We start from the raw sequence: 27,917 nt of genomic DNA, 5'->3' as shown, positions 1-27,917 counted from the left end.
AGAAATCAGTGAAATTGGAAATATTAAAGAAAAAAAAAGATTAATGAAACCAAAAGCTGGGTCTTTCAAAAGATCCATAGAACTGATAAATCTCTAGCCAGATTAAAAAAGTAAGAAAAAAGAGAACCAAATTACCAACATTACTTATGAAACACAGAATACTGCTACAGACGCCAAACATTAAAAGGACAGTAAAAGAATACAACAAATATCTCTATGCATACAAAATTCAACTACCTGGATAAAATGGACGGATTCCTTGAAAGCCACAAACTTCCAAAAGTTACCCAAGAAGCAATAGATAATCTAAATAGTTGTACATCTGTTAAAGAAACTGAATTTGTAATTTTAAACCTTCAGAAAAACTAGTTGATTGAACTAGATTAAGAATTAGCAAGTTTCTGCAAAGGGCCAGATAGCAAGTATTTTAGGTTTTGGGGCCATATGGTCCTCTTTTCCAACTACTCAACTATGGTGTTGTGGTGGAAAAGCAGCCATAGATGCTAAGTAAACAAATGGGCATACCTGTGCTCCAATAAAACTTTATTTATAAAAGTAGGTGGCAGGCCGGGCGCAGTGGCTCACGCCTGTAATCCTAGCACTCTGGGAGGCCGAGGCGGGTGGATTGTTTGAGCTCGGGAGTTCGAGACCAGCCAGAGCAAGAGCGAGACACCATCTCTACTAAAAAAACAGAAAGAAATTAATGGGACAACTAAAAATATATAGAAAAAATTAGCCAGGCATGGTGGCACATGCCTGTAGTCCCAGCTACTCGGGAGGCTGAGGCAGAAGGATTGCTTGAGCCCAGGAGTTTGAGGTTGCTGTGAGCTAGGATGACGCCATGGCACTCTAGCCCAGGCAACACAGTGAGACTCTGTCTCAAAAAAAAAAAAAAAAAAGTAGGTGGCAGGACAGACTTGACCTGAGAACTGTAATTTGTAAACCTCTGAACTACATGATAATAACTAATGTCCCTTCCAAATTCTAACTTCACAATTCCATACTTCTCCATGGTCAAAAATCACTTTGATATATAGTTCAAGAAAAGAATGAAGCCAATGCTATCACACAGAGATAACTGAGTCTGTTTTGTTAAAAATGTATACTATCATTTAAAACAAACAAAAAAACTTACCACTTCAAATTAATCTTGAATGAATCATTACCTCCAAAGGATGAATCAAGATATAAATATGTGTGAAAAATCTTCAAATTGCCTATATTAAGTGCTTTGGAAATGAACACAGTATATAATTATAAACAAACCAAAAAACTGAGACAAAAATTAAGGGTCTAAGTTTTATTTTTAAACTTTGTGACATTATCAATATAAAAAACATTTTCAAAAATGGGGGGGGGGAATAAGGTGATTTATACTGCCCATCATCCCAGCACCTAGAGACAATTACTAATATTCCGATATATTTAGAAGTTATTACCTTCTAAGCTAGAAACAATTTTTAGATGTTTCTTTTCAACCCTGCCTGACAGCTAAAGAGCAAAAAGTGATATCAAGGACAGTCTAATAGCAATCTTGAGAAGGCTAAAACCCTATCCATCTGCAGCCTGACACTGGGCAAGCTGACATCTCTGCTCCATCATCCTGATTTCAAAAAAGACCACTCCACTAATGCTCCATTAGGCCACCATCATTTCAACAAATACATAAACATGTGTCTTTCTGTGTATAAAAGGTTAAGAACTTGCCTGTTAAATATGGCAATTGATAATGCCGGGGTAGCATATAGATAGGAAGTGCCTCAAATCTCTTAGAAAGCAATAGAAAATATATATGGGGTGAGATGTCTTCCTAAGAGTTAAGAAAATCTTTTAAACTTCTTATCTTGCACCATATAAAAATCATACGTTAATTTTTGACAAATAGGGTTTCCAAATTAAATAAATGCTGCTCTGCGATAACATGGATGAACCTGGAGAACATTATATTAAGTGAAATAAACCAGATACAGAAGGAAAAATATGGCATGATCTCTTACATGTTCTCTAATACTGTGGTCCCAAACCCCCCCAGGGACACAGACCAGTGCTGGTCAGTTGCCTGTTAGGAATCTGGCCACATAGTAGGAGGTGAGTGGCCAGTAAGCCAATGAAGCTTCTGCATTTACAGCTGTTCCCCATCACTCACATCACGGCTTAAGCTCCACCTCCTGTCAAATCAGCATGAGATTCTCACAGGAGTGCAAACCCTACTGTAAACTGCACATGCGAGGGATCTAGGTTGCCTGCTCCTTATGAGAATCTAATGCCTGATGATCTGAGATGGAGCTGAGGCAGTGATGCTAGTGCTGAGGAGTGGCTGCAAATACAGATTATTTTAGCACAGAGGTTTGACTACAAAATAAATGTAACATGCTTGAATCATCCTGAAACCATGTCCCCATCCCCCTCTACCCCTGGTCCGTGGAAAAATTGTCTTCCATGAAACCCGTCCTGGTGCCAAAAGGTTGGGGACTGCTGACTCTAATATACAGAAACAGAGAGTAGAAAGGTGGTTACCAGAGGGTGGGGGAGGGGTAATTCATATCAAAAGGTACAAAGTTGCAGTTATGCAGGATGACTAAATCTAGAGATCTAATATACAGTATCGTACATGGGAAATTTGCCAGGAATAGATTTTAGGCCCTCTTACCACACATATACAAAAAAGGTAACTGTGAGATAATGGATATCGTAAATGGCTTGACTTGGAAAGACGCACAATGGTAAAAGTATTAAGAGCTCAGACTTTCAGGTCAGACAGATTTGGGTTCAAACTGCAACTGTATGTACGTGTACTTTTGAGCAAGTAACAAGTCAATGGGTTATTATGGGGGTACAATAGGCAATAATAGGCAATAATGTATGTCTCTCAGTCCAATGGCTGGCATATGGTAAGCGGTATAATAGCAATAGTATGGACAATCCTTACTCACAATAAAGCTTTAAAAGGGTAAGAAAAGAACAGATAGAAGTGGCCGGGCGCGGTGGCTCACGCCTGTAATCCTAGCTCTCTGGGAGGCCAAGGCGGGCGGATTGTTTGAACTCAGGAGTTCGAGACCAGCCTGAGTAAGAGCGAGACCCCGTCTCTACTAAAATTAGAAAGAAATTAATCGGACAACTAAAAATATATAGAAATAAAATTAGCCGGGCATGGTGGCGCATGCCTGTAGTCCCAGCTACCCGGGAGGCTGAGGCAGTAGGATTGCTTAAGCCCAGGAGTTGGAGGTTGCTGTGAGCTAGGCTGACGCCACGGCACTCTACACTCTAGCCCGGGCAAGAGAGTGAGACTCTGTCTCAAAAAAAAAAAAAAAAAAAAGAACAGATAGAAGTGTATGTACCCACATATCCAAAATTAAGTCTGAAATGCTATACACAAAAATTAGTGGTAGGATTACAGGCAGTATATAATGGACAGAGAATTTTTATAATCAGAAAAAGGATTAAGCTATTCTAATTGTGAAGATAAGAAAATGCAAACACAAAATATGCAGTAACAAGTTCTTCACAGAGTCCTTCAAAAGCTGGGAAGCTCTGGCTCTGCTAAAGAGATTCCAGGAAGGCATTTGCAAAACTGAGAAAGGATTAGCATCTAAATTGAGCGCTTCCCTTCACTACAATAATGATAAATCTTTTGAAAAGATCTTTGAAAGTGAACATTAACTACATACTATTCATATATTCCCTATCAAACTATTACCTAAATAAAATTTTATACCTGATATATTAACATAATCAAATTCTTCAAACATATGTCTAGTCCAACTGAAAATATGTCTAGTTATTACATTCTTCTTTTGGGATCCTACAACCACTATGTCCAATTTTTTTAGGCAAAAACAAGACAAAAATCTATCCTTAAGCATCATCATCCTTACCAGGTCATAAGCTATACCAATTTTCTTCTGCCTAAAACTACAGTTTTAATTATAAAAAATACAACCTATAATGGCTGCTATGCACAGATTACTACACCATTCTGGACATTCAGTGAAGAAGTTAATGCTAAACTTTTATCTACTCACCTTAGCTGGTTAGTTACTCAATAGTTAGAACTGTCCAACAAAAATGTAATGCAAGCCACAAACCTGAACCACGTATATATTTATAGTTTTCATAATATATAATAAATTACACAATTTTTCTAGTAGCCATAAGTAAAAAGAAATCAGTGAATATAAAGATTAATCACAGATTTTACTTGACCCAATACATCCAAAATAATTATTAATAAGATATTGAGATATTTTATATTGTTTTTATGTATTAAATCCCTATGATCTGGTATGTAGTTTATACTTACAGCACACCTCAATTTGGACCTGTCACATTTCAAGTGCTCAATAGCCATATATGGCTAGTGGCTACCATATTGAATAGCATAGCACAGAGCTAGAGCTACTCAAGCCCATGGCATGTGCTTGTTCTCAACAATTATAAGCCCTAACTCCAGTCAGTCACACGTGACTATGAACTGTTGGGCAAGACTGGTGGTATTTTATGTATTAGACACTGTGTTAGGTGTTTCCAGATGTTCAGTTTTGGGAATGAGGGAGTAATTGTATTTGTTTACTGGGGGGTCAGGGTTGAAGAGGGTGTTGTAATAGAGACGAACAAGCTTGGTTCCAATAAATTCTACTATTGGAGAAAAACACGCCCTAAAAAAGGGAGAAAGGAATACATTAAGAGTCTGTATATCCCTGAGCAGAATGAATAGCATGAAATAAAGAATTCAACTACATAAAGTTTAAGGTCCTTCAGAAAGCATTTTCACTAGCACTGAAATAAATTCAGAGAACATTGTAATACACAACTGGGCACCCAAGTCAGCTATCCACTTAAGGAACAGAAATTTTAACCCTTAACCTGATAGCAAAGTGTTTTAACCCACTAACCTAACAGTTTAAATCCTAGTTCTGCAGGATATTTTGTATTGTATTTATATTATATAGGATATATCCTAGTTCATAGAATATCATGTTTACATGCAGAAAATACTGAGGGTTAAAATTATTTTTTAAATGCTCTATACAGAGGAAAGAAAAAAAAAACCTGGAAATAAATAGATATCCCTAAATATTAATAGTAATAGTGGTTCAGTAATTTAATGAACATGTATGACTTTCAATGATGAGAAAAATAAACAAAATGGCAATAACTTTTTTCAAATTTAATTACATTTCATTTTAATTTCAATCCATTCACTTTTAAGCCTTTGATGATGATGACACCCATCCAAAGCTGTTTTTCTTTCTTAAGAACCGTCACAGGCAGAGCAACTTTAGCTGATCGAGCAGAAACAAATTAAACTTAACCACAATAACCACATTTCATTTCAAGGAAACCTTGAAGTCATTTGTGAAACTACAAGGATCCACTGAAGGGTTGGAAAAACTCTATTGTTATGCATCTGTGGCATTTCCATAATGTTAAGTAAGTAGGGGTCAAATGCATTACTTTTATATCAGGATCTCTTATAGGCCATACAGTAAGTAGCTACAGAGCCAAGACTACCCTGCAACTCTTCAAACCACACTGCAAGCAGGAACATTAAGGCTGCTGGCCTCCTGACCCTTGAAATCTTTAAAAGGGAATTTTGCCCTCACCTGATGAATTAAATTTAATTCCACTCAAATTTAAGATATCATTTTCACTTACTACAGAGTACTTGGTTTAATTTTTTTCTACAAATGTCATCTGTATACTGAAAGCTCTACAGGAAGTAGAGGTAAATTACCCACAACCTCCTCCTCTACACTCCTTAGAATGTAAGACTCATAAGGGCAAGGGTCTTTGGTTTTTTCCCCCACTAATGTATCCTTAGCTCCATGAATATCCAAAATTCTTCATTTTATTCATTCTACCAAGTCAGCATGAGTTCATTAAGCAAGCATTTACTGAGTACTACTTCTAGCATTATACTAGATCATGAAGGAATATTTTTAAATAGTTGCCAGTTTTCAAAAGCTTAAAACCTAGTTGCAGAAATTACATGGATAAAGGAAATACAATTAAGCAACAATTCAAGGAAGTACACTTAGAAACCAAACTTCAAGCACCAAAGAAATAATGTAGGATGATGTAGTTTGGAAGGCCCTTAAAACAGAGATAAAAAACAAATATGGACCTTGAAGGAAGAACCGATTAGGTTTAAATAGGTAGGAAGGGAATTCAAGAACACAATGATCCTAGCACTCTGGGAGGCCGAGATAGGCTGATAGTTTGAGCTCAGGAGTTTGAGACCAACCTGAGCAAGAGCGAGACCCCGTCTCTACTAAAAATAGAAAGAAATTGGCCAAACAACTAAAAATAGAAAAAATTAGCCAGGCATGGTGGCCCATGCCTGTAGTCCCAGCTACCCAGGAGGCTGAGGCAGGAGGATCACTTGAGCCCAGGAGTTTGAGGTTGCTGTGAGCTAGGCTGACACCACGGCACTCTAGCCCAGGCAAGAGAGTGAGACTCTGTCTCAAAAAAAAAAAAAAGAAAAAGAAAAAGAAAAGAAAAATTAGCTGGGCATGGTGGTGCATGCCTGTAGTCCCAGCTACTTGGGAGGCTGAGGCAGTAGGATCACTTGAGCCCAGGAGTTTGAGGTTGCTGTGAGTTGAAGCCACGGCACTCTAGCCAGGGCAACAGAGTGACACTCTGTCTCAAACAAAAAAAAAGAACACAATTAACAATGTCCTACTAAAGACAGGAGCTCAGCCTGGCCTGGGCAGGCAGAACAGAGTAGAAAATGGAGAAAGTGAGAAGAGCTTGAACTAAGGAAATGGCAGTGGGGACAGAAAGGGACAAATGGAATAAACCATCAGAGCAGTTTGTCCACCTTAGCTGCACACTGGAATCACCTGGGAAGCTTTCAAAATTAGCAACTGTGCAACTGATGCCTGGATCTTGACCCAGAGATTCTGACTTAATTGCTCTGGGGTACAACCTAGACATCAGGATTTTTAAGTTCCCCAGGGACTCTAATGTGCATCCAAAGTTAAGAATCACTGCCTCAGAGGAAAAACCAGTGGAATCTGGTAACTGGCAACAAAGGATGAAGAAGGAAGAATCAGAGATTATGACAAGACTTTAAGAATTTGTGTCTATAAAAATAACATTAATGAGAGAATCCAGGAAATGGAAAAAGTGAAAATATCCAAGCCCTTCTAGACTTTACCACTCTATCTACATATAGTAAACAAGTTTTAATTAATGCAGGTCCTTTCAATTCTCCACATACCATATTTATTTGTCTAATATTTTTCAACAGAAATAATCAAACTTAAAGTGAATCTTTTTTTTTAAATCAAGATAGAACTCAACCAAAAGAATATAAAATAAATCTTCTAGAAACCCTCTCAGATTTCCCTGCTAGAAATTATCTCATCCTCCCTGCAATTTCCATGGCCTTTTAGCTGTACCTATAATGACGCACACTCCCATTAAAGGCCCTGTAGAGATCCGGTCTGTTACAGAGGGAGGGATCAATCAGAGCCTCATTCCTCCTCTTACACAGTGCCCAGCACACTGCTTTGCACGTGCCACATACTCAGTACAAACCGAGTGACAGGCAAACGTTGCTGGTTACATTCTGATTGTCACTAATGTTTTTAAATGCTTCATAAAATAAGCAAAAATCTATCCCCAGTTGTTTCTGCTGCTTCTAGACCCTTTTATAATTCTAAACTTCAAGTGTGCTCCATTGCCTTCCCCCTTTATCCTCACTCCATCGCTTTTTGACAGGACCAAGCCTGTTCACTGTTACCTGAGTCAATAAAAGGAAACCAAAGATTTTTACCTTTAGAAGAAACATACCCAGAAACCATCTTCTAAAATATTATTTCCAAATCTCAAGAAAATTTCCTTTAAGACCCCCACAATACTTAAATTTCAGCCTAACATTAAGCATTGTTCTAGTTTTCACTTAAGAATGCTATTATGATCTCCATGTCTTCAGTTTAAATCCATGGCACGTACAGGAAGCGCTATTTGTATGGCACTTGAGGGAGAAACCAGAAAGTTACTCATGACCAGGGGTGACTAGCCCAAGAGTCTGGCTAACCCCAAGACTCAGGGGATATCTTATAGACTGGGAGAAAGCTCTAGAATGCAGCAATCAGAACAGATTTATCACATCTTCTTCCCCACCAAAGTCTGTTTTCAAAGTGGTTTCCTAATCATAATTACACTGGACACTCTTATACCACTTCCAGCACTACAAGATAGCAGATGACTGATCCACATATATATGTGAGTCTTTGCTCTGCTGTTTAAGACTGAAACATTGTTAGCCATTCTTCAACTTATCGATTTTTTTGTATTTTCTAATGTTCAAGCTTAGATATAGATTTTTAAATGTGTCCCACTTTTTCACTGTGACTTATCAACCACTTTTTCCATTTAATTTAACTAAACCTCTAATCACATTTTTCTGAGGTAGACTGCCTATGATCAAACATGGCAATGGCTTAAAAAAATTCGATATGCTTCACTAATTTCACAATATGGTAGAAACAAGATACACATAGGAAGGCATTCATCTTCACCATAGGGATTCCATCATGACTCACCATTACCTATTCACTTACATAGACCGTAAGCGAACAAACAAGAAGAATGGCAAATGAACAAATGAGAAAGGACCAAGATCTCTTTTTGAAAAGCATTAAATAGGCAAAAACACTAGTGATGATAACTTCATATTGTTCCTCTTCCCTTTGAAATGATTTTATATAATTTTTATTTGATTGCTTCTTTGCCACAGTAAAATATTAGGCACAAGGTCTAAATGACAATCACTCTAAATTAGCATTAATTAACTGGAATGGAAGAGAAAGTATAAGGGAAGGAAAAAGAAAAACATGACAATAGGGAAAAATCAACAATTACAGTATTTTCTATGGCCAAAACAAAAGTCAGGTGTCAAATTTCATAACCCTGGTTTTTAAATACAAAGCTTAAAAATTGAAAAACACTACTCAGTTTGCCTCATACAGCTCTATTTGGTAATTATCTACTCTTACAACATTCTATACTGTTCAGGAAAAAATTTCATAAACTATAAATATTAAAGAGACAGGTTTTCAGCATTCCCTTTTGCCCAAAATTAGATGGCCACCTAGTTACGATAATGTCATTTTTGTGGTATAGAAGGTCATTATCCTTTGGAGAGACATGCTAAGATATTTAGAGGTGAACCATCATAACATCTACAACTTCCAAATTCTTCAGAGAAAAAAAGAGTATGTTGTATATATAATATATATATATATATACACACACACACACACACAAATGCACATGTATATATGTGTTAACTGGTGTATCTAGATAAATTTTTTAGGTGCTCATTGTATGATTTTTATAAGTTCAAAAAAAATTTAAATAAAAAATCAGGGAGGAAAGGGCCACTTAGCCATTTCTCCATTCCTTGAAAAATTTGACCCATCCAAAAATGTCAAGGACATATTTGATATTAATAGTTAAAACCTCTCAGATCCAACATGTTCTGGAAAACTCCCCAGGTATAAATATCTTACTTCAAAGAAAATTTTTGACACTCACATTGCCCATGTACTCCGAGAGCAGGTCCTGCAGGGCCTGGCGGACAGCATTGCACTCGGCCACGATTCGCTCACGCCGGTCATCACGTGTGCAGGACGAGTCTGCCATCAGGGCAGCCCCACTAATGATACTTTCCAGACGCTCTTCCAGGGAAGGCCTAAAGCGCTCCTCACTGAAGCTCAAGGGGTCCACAATGATTTGTTTCTGCAGGAGAAGCATTACTAAATGTTAGTGCTCATCTCTGTTCCCTCCATTATTCAAGAAGGTAAAGAAAGTGTCAATTAGGAATATTAAGAGTTAACACAAAAATTCCAACATCTGAAAGTTATTCTTCTTGGCAGATGAGTGGCCATTCCATATAAGTTGGCCTATGTTAGATCACTTCTCAAAGAAGGCACTGGAAGCAATACTATCCAGCCAAACAGCACCTGGGTAAGGTGAGTTACCACAAATGCAAATACAAATTTATAATGCTCATGCTACTTATTCTGAACATTGAAAGGTCAACCTGTACAGTACCAGTAATTAAAACTACCAAATGAGAATTACAAGGAAAATAAAAATTACCTCTCTTTTTCTGCTATGTTGTATTAGAACTATTTCACCATAAAAAAAAAATTTTAAATAAAAATGTAAAGGTAACCTCAAAGTTTCAGAAAGAAATGCATTTATAATGAATTTTCATCTATTATCCCCACCTTACACATTTAATCAAGTTTCATAAACAATTTAGCCTAAAATTTATCCAGTTATGTCTAGTTTAGAGACTTTCTTTGCTCAATGAACTCTAGTATTCTGTAAGAGATAATAGCAATCCTCCCCAACAAAGCCAGTCTGTGATGTATAACTGCCTCAATAAGAATAAATCCTTCTTCTTTCTCCCCTTCCCTCCCCTGACTCCACTTAAGCCCAGCTTTCCCAGTGCCACCTAAGGTCTAGTCAAAACTACGCTATAGGAACAAAGTCAAACATCAACACCCCAAGACACCAGCTACTGGCCTCCTTCCGACTTCTCCACTTGATACAATTTATCTTCACACTAGTAAATGTTCATGCAAATATTTTGGCTTTAATTTTTCTTTATAGGGTCTATGTCCTTATTGATTTCAACTTAAATGCCAAATTTCTTCTCCCAAAACCTTGCCCTTTTCCAATGAGTATACATTTCTTCTTTCCCTTCCAAAGAACCCTCAGTTCTAAAACTGAACAGGCAATACCTTAAGTTCATTATTAACCCACATTTTAGCTGATCATTTTTCTTACCAGATTAGGTTATTATAGGATTTCTCTGGTCAAAACTGAATATAACATGCTTTCTAGACAACAAAAAATGAGGAATAAATGGTCATAGAATTTTAATAGAGTCACAGAACCACAGTGGGCCTGAGAGCATTTAGTGCAACCACCTCATTTTACCAATAAAAAAACTGTGACTCTAAGAAGTTAAGCAGTTTCTGATAGATATTACTCAACTTAGGAAAAAATGTCACCATGGTACTGCCTTTAAAGAGACAAATACTTAACACTGCCTAATTTGGGGGAGGCGGGGAGAAACAGTGCCAGTAAATTGTATAATATATTGTAAGAGTTTGTTAAAAAGTACTTTAATGTTTAAAGCTCCAGGGTAAAAATTCAGTTCTAATACCCCAGTCCTTAGACTTAACACTCCCTTCATGCTTTATGAAGTCTTAAATCAGCCATGTATGTAAGCAAGGATCAGTTACCCAAGCCAAAATGAAGAAGTAAGACAAAAAAAAAAGAAAGAAAAGGTAAAGGCAAGGAAAAACTTAAAAAACAAAATGCATCCCATTGTATTGGTTCTATAAAGCAATGCATCCCTACTTATGAAAGGATGCTAGCCACTTGAAACACAATTCCCCTTTAATTTTTTTTTTAAATTTGCCCCAACAGCTTTAAAAATAAATAAATAAACAAACCTATTAAAAAATCTTAAGCTGCTGCCATCTACTGGAAGCCATGAGGCATTGTGGGTAGCAATTAAAAACATAAAACACATCCAAAAAAATTAACATTACAGTTGTATACACAGGATAGATCTAGGGCAACATCTATTATGAAAGGTAATCATACAGCATTATGGTAAGAAAATACTTTAATCCCAAATCTGCTTCCACTTCATCAAATTTTTTGTTCATTATTCCAATTTAGTCACTGAGAAGTATTGATATGTCTACACACCCAAGTAAGATTAAGATGATGGCACTTCTGTTGCAGTCACATATAATGTTTCTTAATCTCTCAATAGATCATGAGGCCCTGGCAGGGGCAGACCTACATGTACTTTGTTTCTGTGTCTCCCATAGCTTCACATCTGCCAAAAAGTCAAAATCTTGACTGAAATGAACCAACCTCATATCCTCAACAAAGAATGACCTCATAGGAAACACAAGTTGCATAAAAGAAACCAGAGGTTTAACCCAAATTATTAATAAAAAAAAGAAAAAAGATACATGCTTTAGGCCAAGTTAAGATCAAGTAGACTGATGATTCATGATTTCTTACAGCTTAAATTTCAAATCTAAGTGGAAACTGAGCTATCATCAGAAGCCTTGATCACATTTCCCCAGGAACCTGTTATCTTTTGGGGGATGGTAAAGAGCCTGAAGTTTCCTCTCAAGCAAAACTTACATCAAAGTTATTGAGTGCATATGCCAGTTCTCCTCCACCTCCACCCTGGTGCTGGGAGGCATCGTCTGAGGCGGTGGCCTGGGCTGCGTTGGAAATGCCTGTGACCGCCTGCTGCAGCTGCTTGTATATCAGGTCCCTGTTGGCCTTATAGGCAGCAACATCAGGGTGCTGTAGGCATGCCTGGGATGCGGTATACAGAATGGGAACGTTTTTCTGCAGGATTCCTCTAGCTGCAGCCATCTGATCACGATGGCCAACATCTTTCAGTTCCTACAAGAGTAAAATAAGAAATTGGAGCACTCTTTATATGGATTCTGTTCGTGCAAAAATTCGTCAGTACATTCTGAAAAGTTAGAGTTTCTACTAATTAGACACATTATTTTTATCAACAATCTGACTTAAAAGTTAATCACAAAGTAAACAGTATGATATAATTTTGAGATTTCAAATCACACAGACCTGGATTTGAATGTCTATTCCTATTTTTTCCTGGCTATTTTGTGACCTTATTTTAAACTCTCTGTGCTCAGTTTCTCATTCTGTAAACATTACCTTTCTTATCATTGTTTTGAGAATTAAATGGGATAATACATGCAAAGCACCTAGCACAGCACTAAATAAAAGACAAAACATAAATCTGCCTAGCATCTTGATTAACTCTCTCTATATATGTATGTGCCTATTCCAAACAAAATAGAAAGATCATGCAAAGACCCATCTGAACAGAGTAAGGTTTATTATGAGGATTTGTTAAGGTACACGAATTCATTATGAGTTTTGTGAAATTTGGGACAGAATACTACAGGTCTGCATGAACAACCAGGTGAGGATATGACAAAGCTATTCTCACAAGTACACAACTCCTCTCTTCTCTCCAAAGACCACCCTAAGACACAGAACCATGCTTTCCTAACACAGTACAATCAATGAGTTCACAGGTCATTAGGCCATCAAGCTGAGGCGCATGTGCTTCATGACTTCAATTCATAATCATAATATTCTGTTTAGATGTGGTCTTATGTTAAGCTGTTCTTTTTCAATTTTCTCTACCCCATAATTATAATCCACAGTTAAAAGGATTTGAGGTTCCTGGCATCGCTTCCACTAATGGCATCTACTTGGTAGGCTGGGTGGATATGCTAAGTATTAACAATAAGTAAGTGATACCAACAATAAGCAAGACCAGAAACAGGTATTTCTGGCATCCCATTGTTACTTAAATTACTCAGAGAAAAAAATACAAGTCTTTAGTAAATGTGGATCACCACCACAGAAGAGGAATATAGGTAATATAACTCCCTAATGACCACATCTATTCCAACTCTATTTTACATGCGACCACAAAATTTCAATATTAATGTCACCAACTGAATCCGAGTATAAATTTAAACATTTTGAGTATTGTATGTGTAAACAGTAAGAGAAAATTGACTAAGTTAGAAAGGGTAAAGTCGATTACTCAATTAAAAGTCTGACTTAGCTATTTAGTGGCTCATCTTTCTAGATGAGTTCCTAATTAAGCATTAGAGACACCAAGCTGGCTTCCTTTTTTCTGAAACTTCATCTCAGTATATATTTTAGGTTTGCATCTTTATTCAAACCTTGTATAATATGACAGCTTACTTACTTTTCCTCCTAGAATTGCTTTCTCGTTTGGAATCTAAATTTGCAAGTAATAGCTCACAGCACTCCAAATGCCCTATAGCACAGTACATTGGGCTAAATATTCAGAAAGAGGACCCTGTGGATTTAGAGAATCAGTGATCGTTTTAAGACTGAAGCTACGACAAGGGGCTATGACTAACCATTACACTTAAACAGCTGGTGTACATGTTTTGTGTGGCATTTTCTAAATGTCTTGCCCTCACCACAATCTCAGGGACTGTTAAGTCTTTTAGGGAGGCATTTGCTCTTAAGCACTTAAATTATCCTCTGTTTACAAAATGCTTTGCAATCAGCTTTGGCATTCCTCCTAAGTATCAATGGCCTAAATAAGCACAGCCTCTTATACAGGTTACCACAGACACTCATGGTCACCTAAAGTTAATAGGTGCCAGAATTACTACTCAACACCTGACTTCCCTAAGCCACTGCTTAGTCAGGTATGATAAAGTACTTTTCCAAAGACCACATTAGGCTAAATATTCAAAAACGGGACCATGTGGATTTAGAGAATTGGTGATCATTTTAAGATTCAAGTTACGAAAAAGGGCTAGGACTAACCACTACACATAAACAGCTGGTGTACATGTCCTGCGTGGCGTTTTCTAAATGTCTTGGCCTCATCACAATGTATCTGTGATAGTTTCCTATTTACCAAGTATGGGGGATATATTTTAACCTATGATGAAAATGACAACTAAATGCCATCATTTATCCTAACTGCTAAAGAGTTCTATTTTCTCTCTTTAGAATTGCTTTTGCCTTAGCACAAAGAAACTAGATTTTGTTACGTAAAGATAAGAAAATGGACACTACCACAGGGCAGCACTATTTATTGTAGTAAAAATGATGATCAGGCCAGGCGTGGTGGCTCACGCCTGTAATCCTAGCACTGTAGGAGGCCAAGGCGGAGGATCGCTCGAGGTCAGGAGTTCGAGACCAGCCTGAGCAAGAGCAAGACCCCGTCTCTACTAAAAATAGAAAGAAATTAGCTGGACAACTAAAAATATATATATAGAAAAAATTAGCCGGGCATGGTGGATCATGCCTGTAGTCCCAGCTACTAGGGGATTGCCTGAGCCCAGGAGTTAGAGGTTGCTATGAGCTAGGCTGACGCCACGACACTCTAACCCGGGTAACAGAGCGAGACTCTGTCTAAGGAAAAAAAAAAAAAGAATGATGATCAATCAAAAGTATTATTTTCAAGATATATAGTGCTGGTAAGTAATCTAGATTATTGAGAAAAGTAATCTATTAAACAATGTAATAGATTACTTATGAAATTAGGGTCCCTTGGTCTACTTTAGACTTCAAAATTCCCCAACTTCACCAATCCAGTTACAGTTCAAGCAGACTCGGGAACAGCAAAACAGAAAACATAAAGAGAAAATGACTGCTTTCAATGTAATTTGAACTATCCGTCCCATGCAGTGACCAAGAAATAGAAGCTAACTTCTAAGCAATCTGTAACACTATCTCTACCCAAGAGCTGAAGATTCAAGTGAAAGTTTCCTCTCATTTCCCTCTTAATAATATAAAATTGTAGCCATAGATATATTTGAAATTAGTGCTTGGTCAAACCACCAACCAGTTCAGATTGTTTACAAATAATAACACAGTGCCATTACCAATGCTTCCATTCAAGTGGGTTTGTTGGGTTTTTTTGTTTGTTTGTTTTTTTAAGACAGGGTCTCACTCTGTCACCCAGGCTGGAGTGCAGTGGCCTGACCATAGCTCACTGTAGCCTCAAACTCCTAGGCTCAATAAATTCTCCCACCTAGCCTCCTAAGTTCCTTGGACTACAGATGCACACCACCACCCCCAGCTAATTTTTTTATTTTTTGTAGAGACAAGGTCTTGCTATGTTGCCCAGGCTGGTCTTGAACTCCTGGCCTCCAGTGATCCTCTTGCCTTGGCCTTGTTCAAGATTTTAGAAAAAATAATCATGAAAGTCAAGAGTTCACAGACTAGATAAGAAATAAGAAGCATTAAGTTCTCACCAAATATCTCAATAAGCTCTGTATACATGGGTGGATAGAATGTAAACATCAAAGCACTCTAGCATGTTGGGAAACGAGAGTTGACAATGTGAGGCAGAGGTGGTCTTTCTCATAGGAACCAGGATTGCTGCCAGCCCATCATTACTTCTGCCATCACTTTTACGCTTATGGTCAAAGAGCCTGGAGGCTAATGGAAGTACAACGCTTGTAGTCAGCAAATAATATTCCAGCCCAAGAAAGTAATTGATTAAGGCCACACTTAGAATCCCATTCCAGGATGGATCTGCAGTACAGCAAAGTGGCTTGTTCACTCATTTGTTAAACAAATATTTATTGAACACTACCATATTCAGGCAATGTTCTAGATCTAAGAGATTACAGGAGCAATTAAAACAGACAAAATCCCTGTCCTCTGAAGCCAGACAACCTGGGTGCAAATTCTAGCTCCACCACTTACTAGATGAATGACTGTGCCAGCTTATATAACCTCTCTGTGTTCACAGTTCCTTCATCTATAGAAATTAATATGTGACCAATTATAATATCTAATTGATATTATTTTGTTAAGATTAAACAAGTTTGCACAATTCACCTAGGGGCTTCTAGATTGCCTGCTTATAAAGAGAGACATATGGAAGAAACAGTCCTTTTTTCTCACTGGACATATTGATGTGTGCCAGTGTCATCCCTAGAGCTTCTGTAGCTATCCAGTGTCAAGCACACTGAAGATAGCAATGCTGAAAATGTAAAAACCTGGATCCTTGATGATAATGCAAAGCCCTTAAATTTAACAATCCTGAAGTCACTTAACCTAACTCAGGACTTCTAGTTAGAAAACAAATCCTCCACAGTTCAAGCAGTTTGGGAGCTAAGTTTTCTGCAAGCTACAGCACAGGTATCCTAACTGATACAAGTATTGGCTAACAATTCATCTTTTCAGGTCTTGTTTTAAAATATGAATTAAAAGCATAAGCTTGATCAGGATTATGAAGGTTTTAAGAAGCTGGATGGCAACATGTGTATCCTCCTTCTAGAATATACCCCCTAAAACACACAGCATCCAACAGAAGTGCATAGGACGGGTTTCAAAGCACCCCAACAGTGCAAACACCAAAGAGTTGTTGGTGCTTGGAAAAATAAGAACACTCACCCACATCTCAAACAATGGAAACTACTAATAATAAATAATAATAAGCCGGGCGCGGTGGCTCACGCCTGTAATCCTAGCACTCTGGGAGGCCGAGGCGGGTGGATCGTTTGAGCTCAGGAGTTCAAGACCAGCCTGAGCAAGAGCAAGACCCTGTCTCTACTAAAAAAATAGAAAGAAATTACTTGGACAACTAAAAAATCTATATAGAAAAAATTAGCCGGGCATGGTGGTGCATGCCTGTAGTCCTAGCTACTCGGGAGGCTGAGGCAGGAGGATTGCTTGAGCCCAGGAGTTTGAGGTTGCTGTGAGCTAGGCTGATGCCACGGCACTCTAGCCCGGGCAACAGAGTGAGACTCTGTCTCAAAAATAATAATAATAATAATAATAATAAACAGTTAAAAAATGACAAAACTCAGGGCTCAGGGATGCAGGGATAGAGATACTTTCTGATATAGAGATAATTCCAATGTTTTAACTGGTTTAGGTTTTTAAAAAATCTGAGTTAAACTCCACCACTAACTCAGGTTAATCCTTGAACACACATAACAAAGACCTATCACCTCTCCAGATACTACCTTCACCACAAATTGTAAAGCTACTTAAGATAAAATTTTTATAAGAGTTAAAATAGGAGCATCGCATGAATGCAACTTAATTACAATTTTATTAACAGCACCATACTGAAAAGACACCTCTTAGTTTAAATGTTTCAATGGAATTATATTGGCAGAGGAAGGTAATGGTACCTTCAGAAAACAGGCTGGATAATAAAATAAAAAACTTTAATATATCCCCAAATCATAATTATACCTGTTGTCTTTTGGCTGCCATAATGTTCAGCTTATCCACTTCAGGCTTCAGGGCTTTATACTGTATTCCTAAGTCTTGTTCATTGCCAGCATTCCTCAGTTTCAAGATACCATCTTCTACCTATAAAATGTGACCCCAAAAAATAAAAATTCTGAACAATATAGGTCTGTAAATAAAGACAACAGTATCTTAGAATTTTTTATTCCTTTTAACAGCTACTCAAAAAGCAACCCACAATCCAAACTTAAATGTCTTGAGTTTGCATGGCCCTCGAACATTTGGGCAGCTATTACAAGGGAGTTTTACAGGAGGTGGGAAAGATACTATTATATTGGCCTCTATCTAAAAGTACACAGTTTCATGTATCTTGAGTTTCTCAACTCTGAAACTCTACTAATATAAGGAAATTTTTAATCACTACTGCAAAAACAGAAGGAGTCAAAACAGTATCTTTGCTACAAGTTCATTAGAATCAAGACAATGCTGGCTCACAACAGAGCCAGCATCATCCAAACTTGGAGTAGAGGAATAAGTGCAAATTAAATCATCCCTAGTCCACTGAGATAAACCAAGTTCGAAACCAATCTAAATCCTAAGGAATGCAGTACTAAGTATGGTCAGTAGCAGCCTTACTGTGATAGACAAAATTATAGACATAGGCCTATACTTACAACTTTCAGTTGAACAAGTAATTTGTAGACATCTGCCATGTCAGCCAAAATCAGCAGCCGGGTAACAGCAGAGAGCAAAGCTCGAGCTGCCCGAACCATGTTGCCTCGCTTCACGGAAGAGCAGGGATCATCTGCAAACTCTCCAGCAGCACTCTTCATCAAATCACCTATTTTACAGAATGAAAAACAAACTCAGCAAGAATGATCCCAAATAACTGAGCTACATTTAAAAAAAAATAAAAATAGTTCAAACTTTGTATATTTCATGCACAGATTTAGTTTAAGGGTTTTCATTTTTATTGTTATTTTCTTTTATTTTATTTGTTTTATAGCTGTCACTAAAAAACCACCCTCATATATTGCTGGTGAAAGTATCTGGAAAATGACTTGGCACTATGTATCAAGAGGCTTAAAGGCTTAAAGAGGCTTTTATCCAATAATATTTCTTCGAAAAAGGAGTATTATGCGTATCTTTAAAAAAAAAAAAATTCAAGATTTGAATGGGAGAAAAAAATGGCTCTACTGCAATCTACCCTCACATCCACGGAATACAGAAACAGGGCAACCACTGTGTAGGACCACCACACTCCATTAACCATCCCGACTATCCAGTATGTGCAGCCCTAACAGAGACTCATTGGTATATGAAGACAGAGTTCAGCCACTGACTCGTTCATTTCCCTCACAGTGAAACACTGCCAAAAGTTCAAGTGCTCAAAAATAAGCATCAAGTTAAGTAAATCATGGTGTAGTCTACAATTGACTATTACGCAAATATTAACATATATATGAAAAAATGTTAAGGCTTATGATGAAAGCTTAAGCAGAAGAAGATGAAATTATAAATATATTTTTTAAAAAACACAGAGAAAAGATTAGACTCAAAAGGCAAATAATAGTTATCACTGGGTTACAAACTATTTCTTTACGTTATTCTGTACTTGCAAAAAAAACAATTTCTATAATTAACAGGTACTCTATCCATAATCAAAAAAACAAGACAAAAACATGTAAAACAGATTTTACTATAGTTACTAGGAAAATCCACCTTATGCGATCCTGAGTTCGAGAATTTATTTATAACATTTTTCTGGTAACTTGTGCTACTAAAACTTTTTGTCATTCATTTCTGTTCATTTGCAGAGGTCCCCAACCTTTTTGTCACCAGGGACCAGTTTCATGGAAGACAATTTTTCCACAGATGGGGGTACGTGGCAGCGGAGTTCTGCAGCCTGGTCCCTAACAGGCCACAGCCAGGTACCAGTCAGTGACCCAGGGGTTGGGGTCCGCAGATTTAGCGTGTCTACCGTTCCTCTTGTCTTATAGCTGGAAGCAACTAGAGGGCCAGGACTACATCTTGTCCACTAGTTATACAGGCAGGGCCTACACAGTCATCTTTGGATTCCTGGAAAAGCAATTTCTCCCTTGCCTGAGTGTACCCACTTCAGATTAAAGCCTAAAAGCCATTCACTCTTTCATCTCTACCATGAATTTGTTTAAAAAAAAAAAAAGTGGGGGGCACTCTTAAGAAGCCTAGCTATTTCTCAACAGACCTACCAAATTTCTTCTAACTCTCATCTTTAGTTGAACAATAAAGCCTAGAGGGGAAAAAACTTAAATTCACTTCAGATTCATATATCAATTAGGCTTAGAAGCACTACATAGTACTAGGAGTAAAGATAAGCTGTGCATATTTGTCAGGTCAGAAATAACTTGCAACAAAGAAAAGGTTAAGGCCGGGTGCGGTGGCTCATGCCTGTAATCCTAGCACTCTGGGAGGCTGAGGCGGGTGGATCGCTCAAGGTCAGGAGTTCGAGATCAGCCTGATCAAGAGCGAGACCCCATCTCTACCAAAAAATAGAAAGAAATGATCTGGACAACTAAAACTACATATATATAGAAAAAATTAGCTGGGCATGGTGGCACATGCCTATAGTCCCAGCTACTCGGGAGGCTGAGGCAGAAGGATTGCTTGAGCCCAGGAGTTTGAGGTTGCTGTGAGCTCGGCTGACGCCACGGCACTCACTCTAGCCCGGGCAACAAAGCAAGACTCTGTCTCAAAAGAAAAGGTTAAAAGGTTTTCCTGGATCTAATATAGTCTTTCCTTTTATCTTTAGGAAGATGCAGACATATGGCAATTGTCATGTGGATTATAACATTAACACTGATATCTTATAGTATTTTTAAAAGATGGAGCTCATTCATTCTTTTATTTAATTATTCAACAAATATTTGAGCACCCACCATACGTCAAGGACTGTATTAGGTGCCTGTGATACAGTACATAAGAAACAGCCCATGCCATCAAGAAGCTCTATGGTGGGAGGAAGACAGACAATCAAACAATTAAGAGCTGATTAAGACAAGATACCTGCATTGAAAGGGCTCACAAATCATAGAGTATTACAACGCAGTCAGAATTACAACAGCCTTGTGGACAAGGTGCAACCGGAATATGATGGGGAAAGCTATTTACTCAGGGAAGAATTCATCTGGAAAGACTTGCAGAAAGAGATATTTGCCTTAAACACTATCAATACTATCTTAAACAACTATTAAACACTTACTATTAAACAAGAGTAAGCAAGAGATATTGGCCTTATACAATAAATAGACTTTCACCTACTTATTGAGCACTTACTACACACTAAAACAATCAAATCCAATGCCAGGACACAAAGCTGAACCATACCATCCTTGCCTACAAATGACTTATAATCCAGAAAAGACAATGTGACCATGCAGAAATTATGTGGCATTTTAACACAAAAGCTGTAAGAAAAACACAAAGTATCATGGGGTTTCAACGGAGTTAACACTAACAACCCATTTGGGGAAGAAGTGAAATGCCAGCAATAGCTTTACGGAAAGCATGGTTTTCTGAAATGGAACCATACCTCGAAGGATAGGAAGGATTTGGGCAGGAGAGTTAAGGGAGTTACCACCTAAAGTAGAAGCTACAGCAACATAATAATGTCCAACATCTATTAAATGTCTACTCTATGGCTCTATACATATTTTATTTAATTCTGTCAACCACTTAAAAAGTAGATGGTATTAGCTTTTCTTTACAAATGAGACAACTAAAACCTATACAGATTAACTAAATCACTGCCACCTAACTATTAATAGTAAATGGTAGGGCCAGGATTTGTAATGCCAATATTTTTGCTCTTAGAACCACTTATCAAGCTGAAGTATATGATAAGAAGGCTCATTTCAGGCCTGAATTCTCTAGTTTAACTGAGCAGTGAGGGATGTATTTGGAAGAAGAGGAAAAGGCAGTAAAAAGGCCATGAACAAACAGAATTCAATTCCCTGTGCCAGAGGGAATTCAAAGTAATAGGTACAGAGGATTAACCTATCAAAAGTATATATAATAAACCTGCTCAGAGAGATGGGTCAGAAAGCTACAGTGAGAACCCAGAAAAAAGTAGTAATAAATTACAAAGGCAGGGGTCAAAAGATCTCATAACTTTTTACTATAAAGAAGAAAAAGAGCAGCGTACATTACTTAAAGGTTTCAAGTTACGGCAGTCCTGAGAAGGAGAAGGAAAAGAAGGCCAGAAGTGTAGAAGGCACATGAATTGGGAAAGATTGAAAAAAAAAAAAAGGTTAGCACCTTGGAGACTGCGGTTCTAAGACTTAGGGGAGGAAGATTTTGTAACAAGACAAACAAAGAGAACCATGTCAATGCACTGTTATCAAAAACATGAAAGCAAGACATTCTAAGAGAAAACTGGTCAACCAAATCAAACATAGACATATATATCAATGGACTAGAATCGAGAACCCAGAAATATAGTCAACTGATTTTTAACAAAGGTGCCAAGACCATTCAATGGAGAAAGGTATTTTCAACAAATGGTGATGGGACAACTGCAAAATGCAAAAGAAATAAACTAGATCCTTACCTCATACCACATACCTACAAAATGGATTGAAACCTACGTATTTCTCAAAAAGGAATGCAGAGTGTAAGACAGAAAAAAAAAAAAGAAACCTAATTATAAGAATTAAAATTATAAAACACTTAGAAGAAAATACTACTTGTAAGTCTTCGTGACCTCTGATTAGGCAATGGTTTCCTAGCTATAATACTAAAAGCACAAACAAGAAAAATAAATTGGACATCATCAAAATTTAAAACTTTTGTGCTTCAAAGGATACTATAAAGAAAATGAAAAGACAGCCCACAAATGGAAGAACATTTCTCAAACCATATACTAGATAAGGATCCAGTATACAGAATATATGAAGAACTCTTACTGTACGCAGTACCACATGCCTGTGGTCCCAGCTACTCAGAAGGCTAAGGCAGGAGGATCACTAGAGCCCAAGAGTTTACATCCAACCTGGGCTATACAGTGAGACTTCATTTCTTTTAAAAAAAAAAAAAAAAAAAGAGGAGAGAGAGACAGACACAAACAATCCAATTTAAAATAAGCAAAGAATTTCAATAGATGTCTCTCCAAAGAAGATATAGAGATGGCCAATAAGCACACGAAAATATGCTCAACCTCATTAGCCATCAAAGAAATAAAATCAAAGCCATAATAAGATAACACTTCATACCAACTAGGATGGCTATAATCAAAAGGACAGATAATAGCAAATGGTAAGGATGTTGGGAAATTAGAACTCTCATATCCTGATGTTGGGAATTGGGAATATAAAATGGTGCAGCTGCTTTGGAAAACAGTCTGGGCAGATTATTATATAATAATTGTTATAACAATCTGGTAGACTATTATACAGTAAAACAAGATAAGAAGATAGAGAGAAAAGGTCTTCATTGTGTTTCGTGAGTATTCATCTGTTCAGCAGTGACCTTCAAGAGTATTCATGCCTTCTTTCAACAAATATTTACTGAGCACCTTCTATGAGCCAGACACTGTTCTAAATGCTTGGGAAATGAACCCACCAGACAAAAATCCTCAGCTCCAGGGACTTACATTCTAATGGGAGAGAAAAATAAACATAATAAGTCAATTATATAGTTTATTAGACAAAAGTACTGGAGTGGGGGGAGCAATGACAGAAAGAAGGATACAAGATACTTATATGGGGATGTAAGATACAATTTAAAGTAGGGGGAGCAAAGTGGGCCTCACTAAAAAGATATCTTATGAAAAAAGTCTTGAAAAAAGAATTGCAGTAATGATGTGGCTATCTGGAGGAAGAGCATTCCTGGCAGCAGAAACACCAAGTCAAAGACCTAAAATGACCACAGAAAGCCAAGGAAGCCAGGGAAGGAAGAAGAGGAAGAAGAGTAGCTTTGTGGGAGGTGCAGAGACCAGATTTCAAGGGTAATAAAACAAGTTACAAATAAGATTGCTCTGGCCTGCTACCAGAAGGAAGAAAAGTCAAGAGCCTACTAAAAGAATTATTTTTTATTATTTTCTGTTTTTATTTATTTTTCATTTTGTTTGGGAGTAATAGCATAATGAAGAGAGTAAGATCATGAACTTAGAAGTCAAACAGACAGAAACCACATACAGCTTCCCCACTAAGTCTCAGTGTCCACTGTTGTAAAACAGATGATAATATTGCTAATCTTCACTTTGCACGGGACAGGACTGTAAAGATGACCATACAAGCTGCAACAGTGCGAAGTAATCTTAATTATCAATGGAAAAATTACAATTGCCCTGTGACCTTTAAAAATTTGTCAAAGAGTTAAAAATTCCTTTACTGTTAATTATAAACATATAGGGATATGACAAAAATAGTCAACTAATATTTATTTAATACATTAAATTTAAAATATTATAAACATTATAAAGAATTAAAGTATTTAAGTAAGTATTAAAGTATATAAGAATTAAAGTATTTCTTTGTAAAAAAAAATATATATATATTCAAAACTAGTTTGAACAATGGTTGCTTGTCACCTTCCTGTCATTTAATTTAAGGTGCAGAGTAAGCATCTTTTTTATCCCTTGATAAATTGTCACTTTCCTTTCGAAGCTTGGATCAGTTTCCAACATTTTATCCGTTTTAGCCAATATCTGTCTTTATTTCTCATAAAATATCTCCAAGAGTTCCTTTAATATGACACTATTAATGATCTCACGTTCTCTTCAATATCATCATCCTTTTCATCACAACCACATTTCTCATTTAAGAAGTTTGCCTTCACTTAAGTTCCTCTGACTGCATATCTAGAGTCTTAAACAGCAGTCAACATTTCCTCAGTCAGCTATTTCTTCCCTTTATATTCTAATCAAATTTCAATTCCAGGTTTACTGCTTTTAATTTCTTTGGCTACTTCCCTCTTTCAGTCATCCACTTTTGTAAAATAGTTCAAGTGGAGAAACTAGGAGAGAAAAAAGCAACACAAATACACACTTTGCATAAACTGAATAGATGTATAGGGAACAATCATCAACAGACTTTGAAAGTCACATGATGGGTCACAGACGATGTATATCTGTTATTTATGTGGCAATTTATGCACTTAAGAACTAGCAGCAAAGTTTGTACAGTTCACTTTTGAACAACACAGTTTTGGTCTGAACTGCATAGGTTACTTATATGTGGATTTTTTTCAATAAATATATTAGAAAAATTTTTTTTAATTGGCAACAATTTGAAAAATCAGGCAAAGCATGTAGCCTAGAAATATCAAAAAATAAGAAAAAGGTATGTCATGAATGCACAAAATATATGTAGATACTAGTCTATTTTTTCATTTACTACCATAAAATATACAAAAAATCTAGGCCAGGCACAGTGGCTCATGCCTATAAGCCTAGCACTCTAGGAGGCAGGGGTAGGAAGATCACCTAAAAGCTCAGGAGTTCAAGACAAGCTTGAGCAAGAGTGAGACTCTGTCTCTATGAAAATAGAAAAAATTAGCCAGGGCCAGGCGCGGTGGCTATGCCTATAACCCTAGCACTCTGGGAGGCCGAGGCGGGAGGATCGTTTGAGCTCAGGAGTTCGAGACCAGCCTGAGCAAGAGTGAGACCCCGTCTTTACTAAAAATAGAAAGAAATTAGCTGGACAACTAAAATATATATATATAAAAAATTAGCCAGGCATGGTGGCACATGCCTGTAGTCCCAGCTACTCGGGAGGCTGAAGGAGAAGGATCGCTTGATCCCAGGAGTTTGAGGTTGCTGTGAGCTAGGCTGAGGCCACGGCACTCTAGCCCAGGCAACAGAGTGAGACTCTGTCTCAAAATGAATGAATGAATGAATGAATGAATAGACAGACAGACAGATAGATAGATAGATAGATAAATGGGGGCAGGAGAAAAAATTAGCTGGGCATCATGGCATGTGTGCCTGTAGTCCCAGCTACTTGGGAGGCTGAGGCAGGAGGATCACTTGAGTCCAGGAGTTTGGGGTTGCAGTGATCTATGATGACATCTCTGCACTCTATCTGGGACAAAAGAGTGAGACTCTGTCTCAAAAAAAAAAAAGGAAAAACAAAAAACCACAAATCTATTACGAAAACGTAAAATTTATCAAAATTTACGCACACAAACGTACAGATTATACATGGCACCATAAATGTAAGCATGTAAAGATGCATTATTAAATCATTATAACAAAATTAACTGTAGTACATACTGTGCTATCATAATTTTGTAGTCACCTCCTGTTGCTACTGCAGTGAGCTCAAGTTTTGTTGACTATCAGCTTAAAACATCATGTGACATTAATCATCTCCACGTAAACAGTTTGCCTCTCCAGTCTCTCCAGTAAATAGCGTATCACAGTAAAAAGTGATCTCTCACAATTCTCCTCTATTTTCATCGTGTCTAGTACAATACCGAAAACCTTGAATAACACCATGGAACCCTTAGGAAGTGACACTACTGATTCTGGAAGCGCTCCCATCATGACATTATAAGAAGAAACTGAGTTGCCTGATATATGCAGTAGATTAAAGTTTACAGCTATGGTTCCCCACCATTTCAAGATAAACGAACCCAGTGTGAGGATCATTATAAAAAAAAAAAAAAGAAAGAAAGAAAAGAAAAGGAAAGGAAATTCATGAAGCTATCATTGTTATGCCAGCAGGTACGAAAACCGTGCACTAACTGCAAAATATCTTTTTATCTCATACTGAAAATTCAGCTTTTATGTGGGTGTAGAATTGCTATAAGAAAAGCATAGAAATTGCTATAGACTCTAATATGATCAAGGAAAAGCAAGGTCATTATATAACAACTTAAAGCAAAAGGAAGATGAAGAATCTCAAGCTAGAGAATTTAATACCAGCAAAGGATGGTTTGATAATTTTAGAGAGAGATTGGCTTTAAAAATGTCAAGATAACAGGAGAAGCAGCTTCTGCCAACCAAGAGGCAGCAAACGAGTTCCCAAACACTCTTAAGAAAATCATTAAAGTGGCCGGGCACAGTGGCTTACGCCTGTAATCCTAGCACTCTGGGAGGCCGAGGCAGGCGGACTGTTTGAGCTCAGGAGTTCGAGACCAGCCTGAGCAAGAGTGAGACCCCATCTCTACTAAAAACAGAAAGAAATTAATTGGACAACTAAAAATATATAGAAAAAATTAGCCAGGCATGGTGGCGCATGCCTGTAGTCCCAGCTACTTGGGAGGCTGAGGCAGAAGGATTGCTTGAGCCCAGGAGTTTGAGGTTGCTGTGAGCTAGGCTGACGCCACGGCACTCTAGCCCAGGAAACACAGTGAGACTCTGTCTCAAAAAAAAAAAGAAAATCATTAAAGAGAAAGGATATCTGAGTTCAACACTGAATGCATCAAAGTGGTCTACTTGCCCGTAAACACAACATCTCTGATTCACCCTCTAGATTGGGGGATCCTAAGAACCTTTCAGGCTCATTACAAATGGTACTCTATGGAAAGGACTGCCAACACTATGGAAGAGAACCCCAATAGAGAGAACATAATGAAAAGTCTAGAAGGATTATGACACTGAACATACCATCGTTATTACAGAAAAAGCCATGAAAGCCATCAAGCCCAAAACGATAAATTCCTGCTGGACAAAAGTGTCTCCTGATGTTGTACATGATTTCACAGTATATACAACAGAGCCAATCAAGGAAATCATGAAAGAGATTATGGGTATGGCAAAAAATGTGGAGAGTGAAGGGTTTCAAGATACGGATCTTGGAGAAATTCAAGACCTTAAAGATACCACACCAGGGGAATTAATGGAAAATAACTTGATGGTCATGGCTGCTTCTGAACCAGCGCTAGATGAAGAAGATGATGTAGAAGAAGCAGTGCCAGAAAACAAGTTGACATTAGATAATCTGGCAGAAGGGTTCCAACTATTCAAGACCACTTTTGATTTCTTTTCTGACAGACTCTTCTACGATACAAGCACTAAAAATAAAACAAGCGGTGGAAGGAGCACTGGCACCGTATGCAAACATTTTTGGAAAAATGAAAAAGCAAAAACTCAGATAAAAATAACGGAGTATTTCCGGTAG

At 37.5% G+C, this 27,917-nt stretch overlaps 1 protein-coding gene across 1 annotated transcript in view; it reads right to left on the bottom strand.

Moving 5' to 3' along the window:
* Positions 1–27,917, bottom strand: part of CTNNA1 (catenin (cadherin-associated protein), alpha 1, 102kDa) — a 176,610-nt gene that overhangs the window by 99,529 nt on the left and 49,164 nt on the right. The window contains exons 4-7 of the mRNA XM_012646360.1: positions 18,489–18,655; positions 17,818–17,937; positions 12,196–12,465; positions 9,547–9,750 (exon numbers count right to left, since the gene is read on the bottom strand). Coding sequence (XP_012501814.1) covers positions 9,547–9,750; positions 12,196–12,465; positions 17,818–17,937; positions 18,489–18,655 — 761 coding nt within the window. The remainder of the gene's footprint in view (positions 1–9,546; positions 9,751–12,195; positions 12,466–17,817; positions 17,938–18,488; positions 18,656–27,917) is intronic.

Source organism: Propithecus coquereli, unplaced genomic scaffold (assembly GCF_000956105.1).
Source record: "Propithecus coquereli isolate 6110/MARCELLA unplaced genomic scaffold, Pcoq_1.0 Scaffold242, whole genome shotgun sequence".
Lineage (NCBI taxonomy): Eukaryota > Metazoa > Chordata > Mammalia > Primates > Indriidae > Propithecus > Propithecus coquereli.
This window is presented reverse-complemented; position numbering and strand designations above follow the sequence as displayed.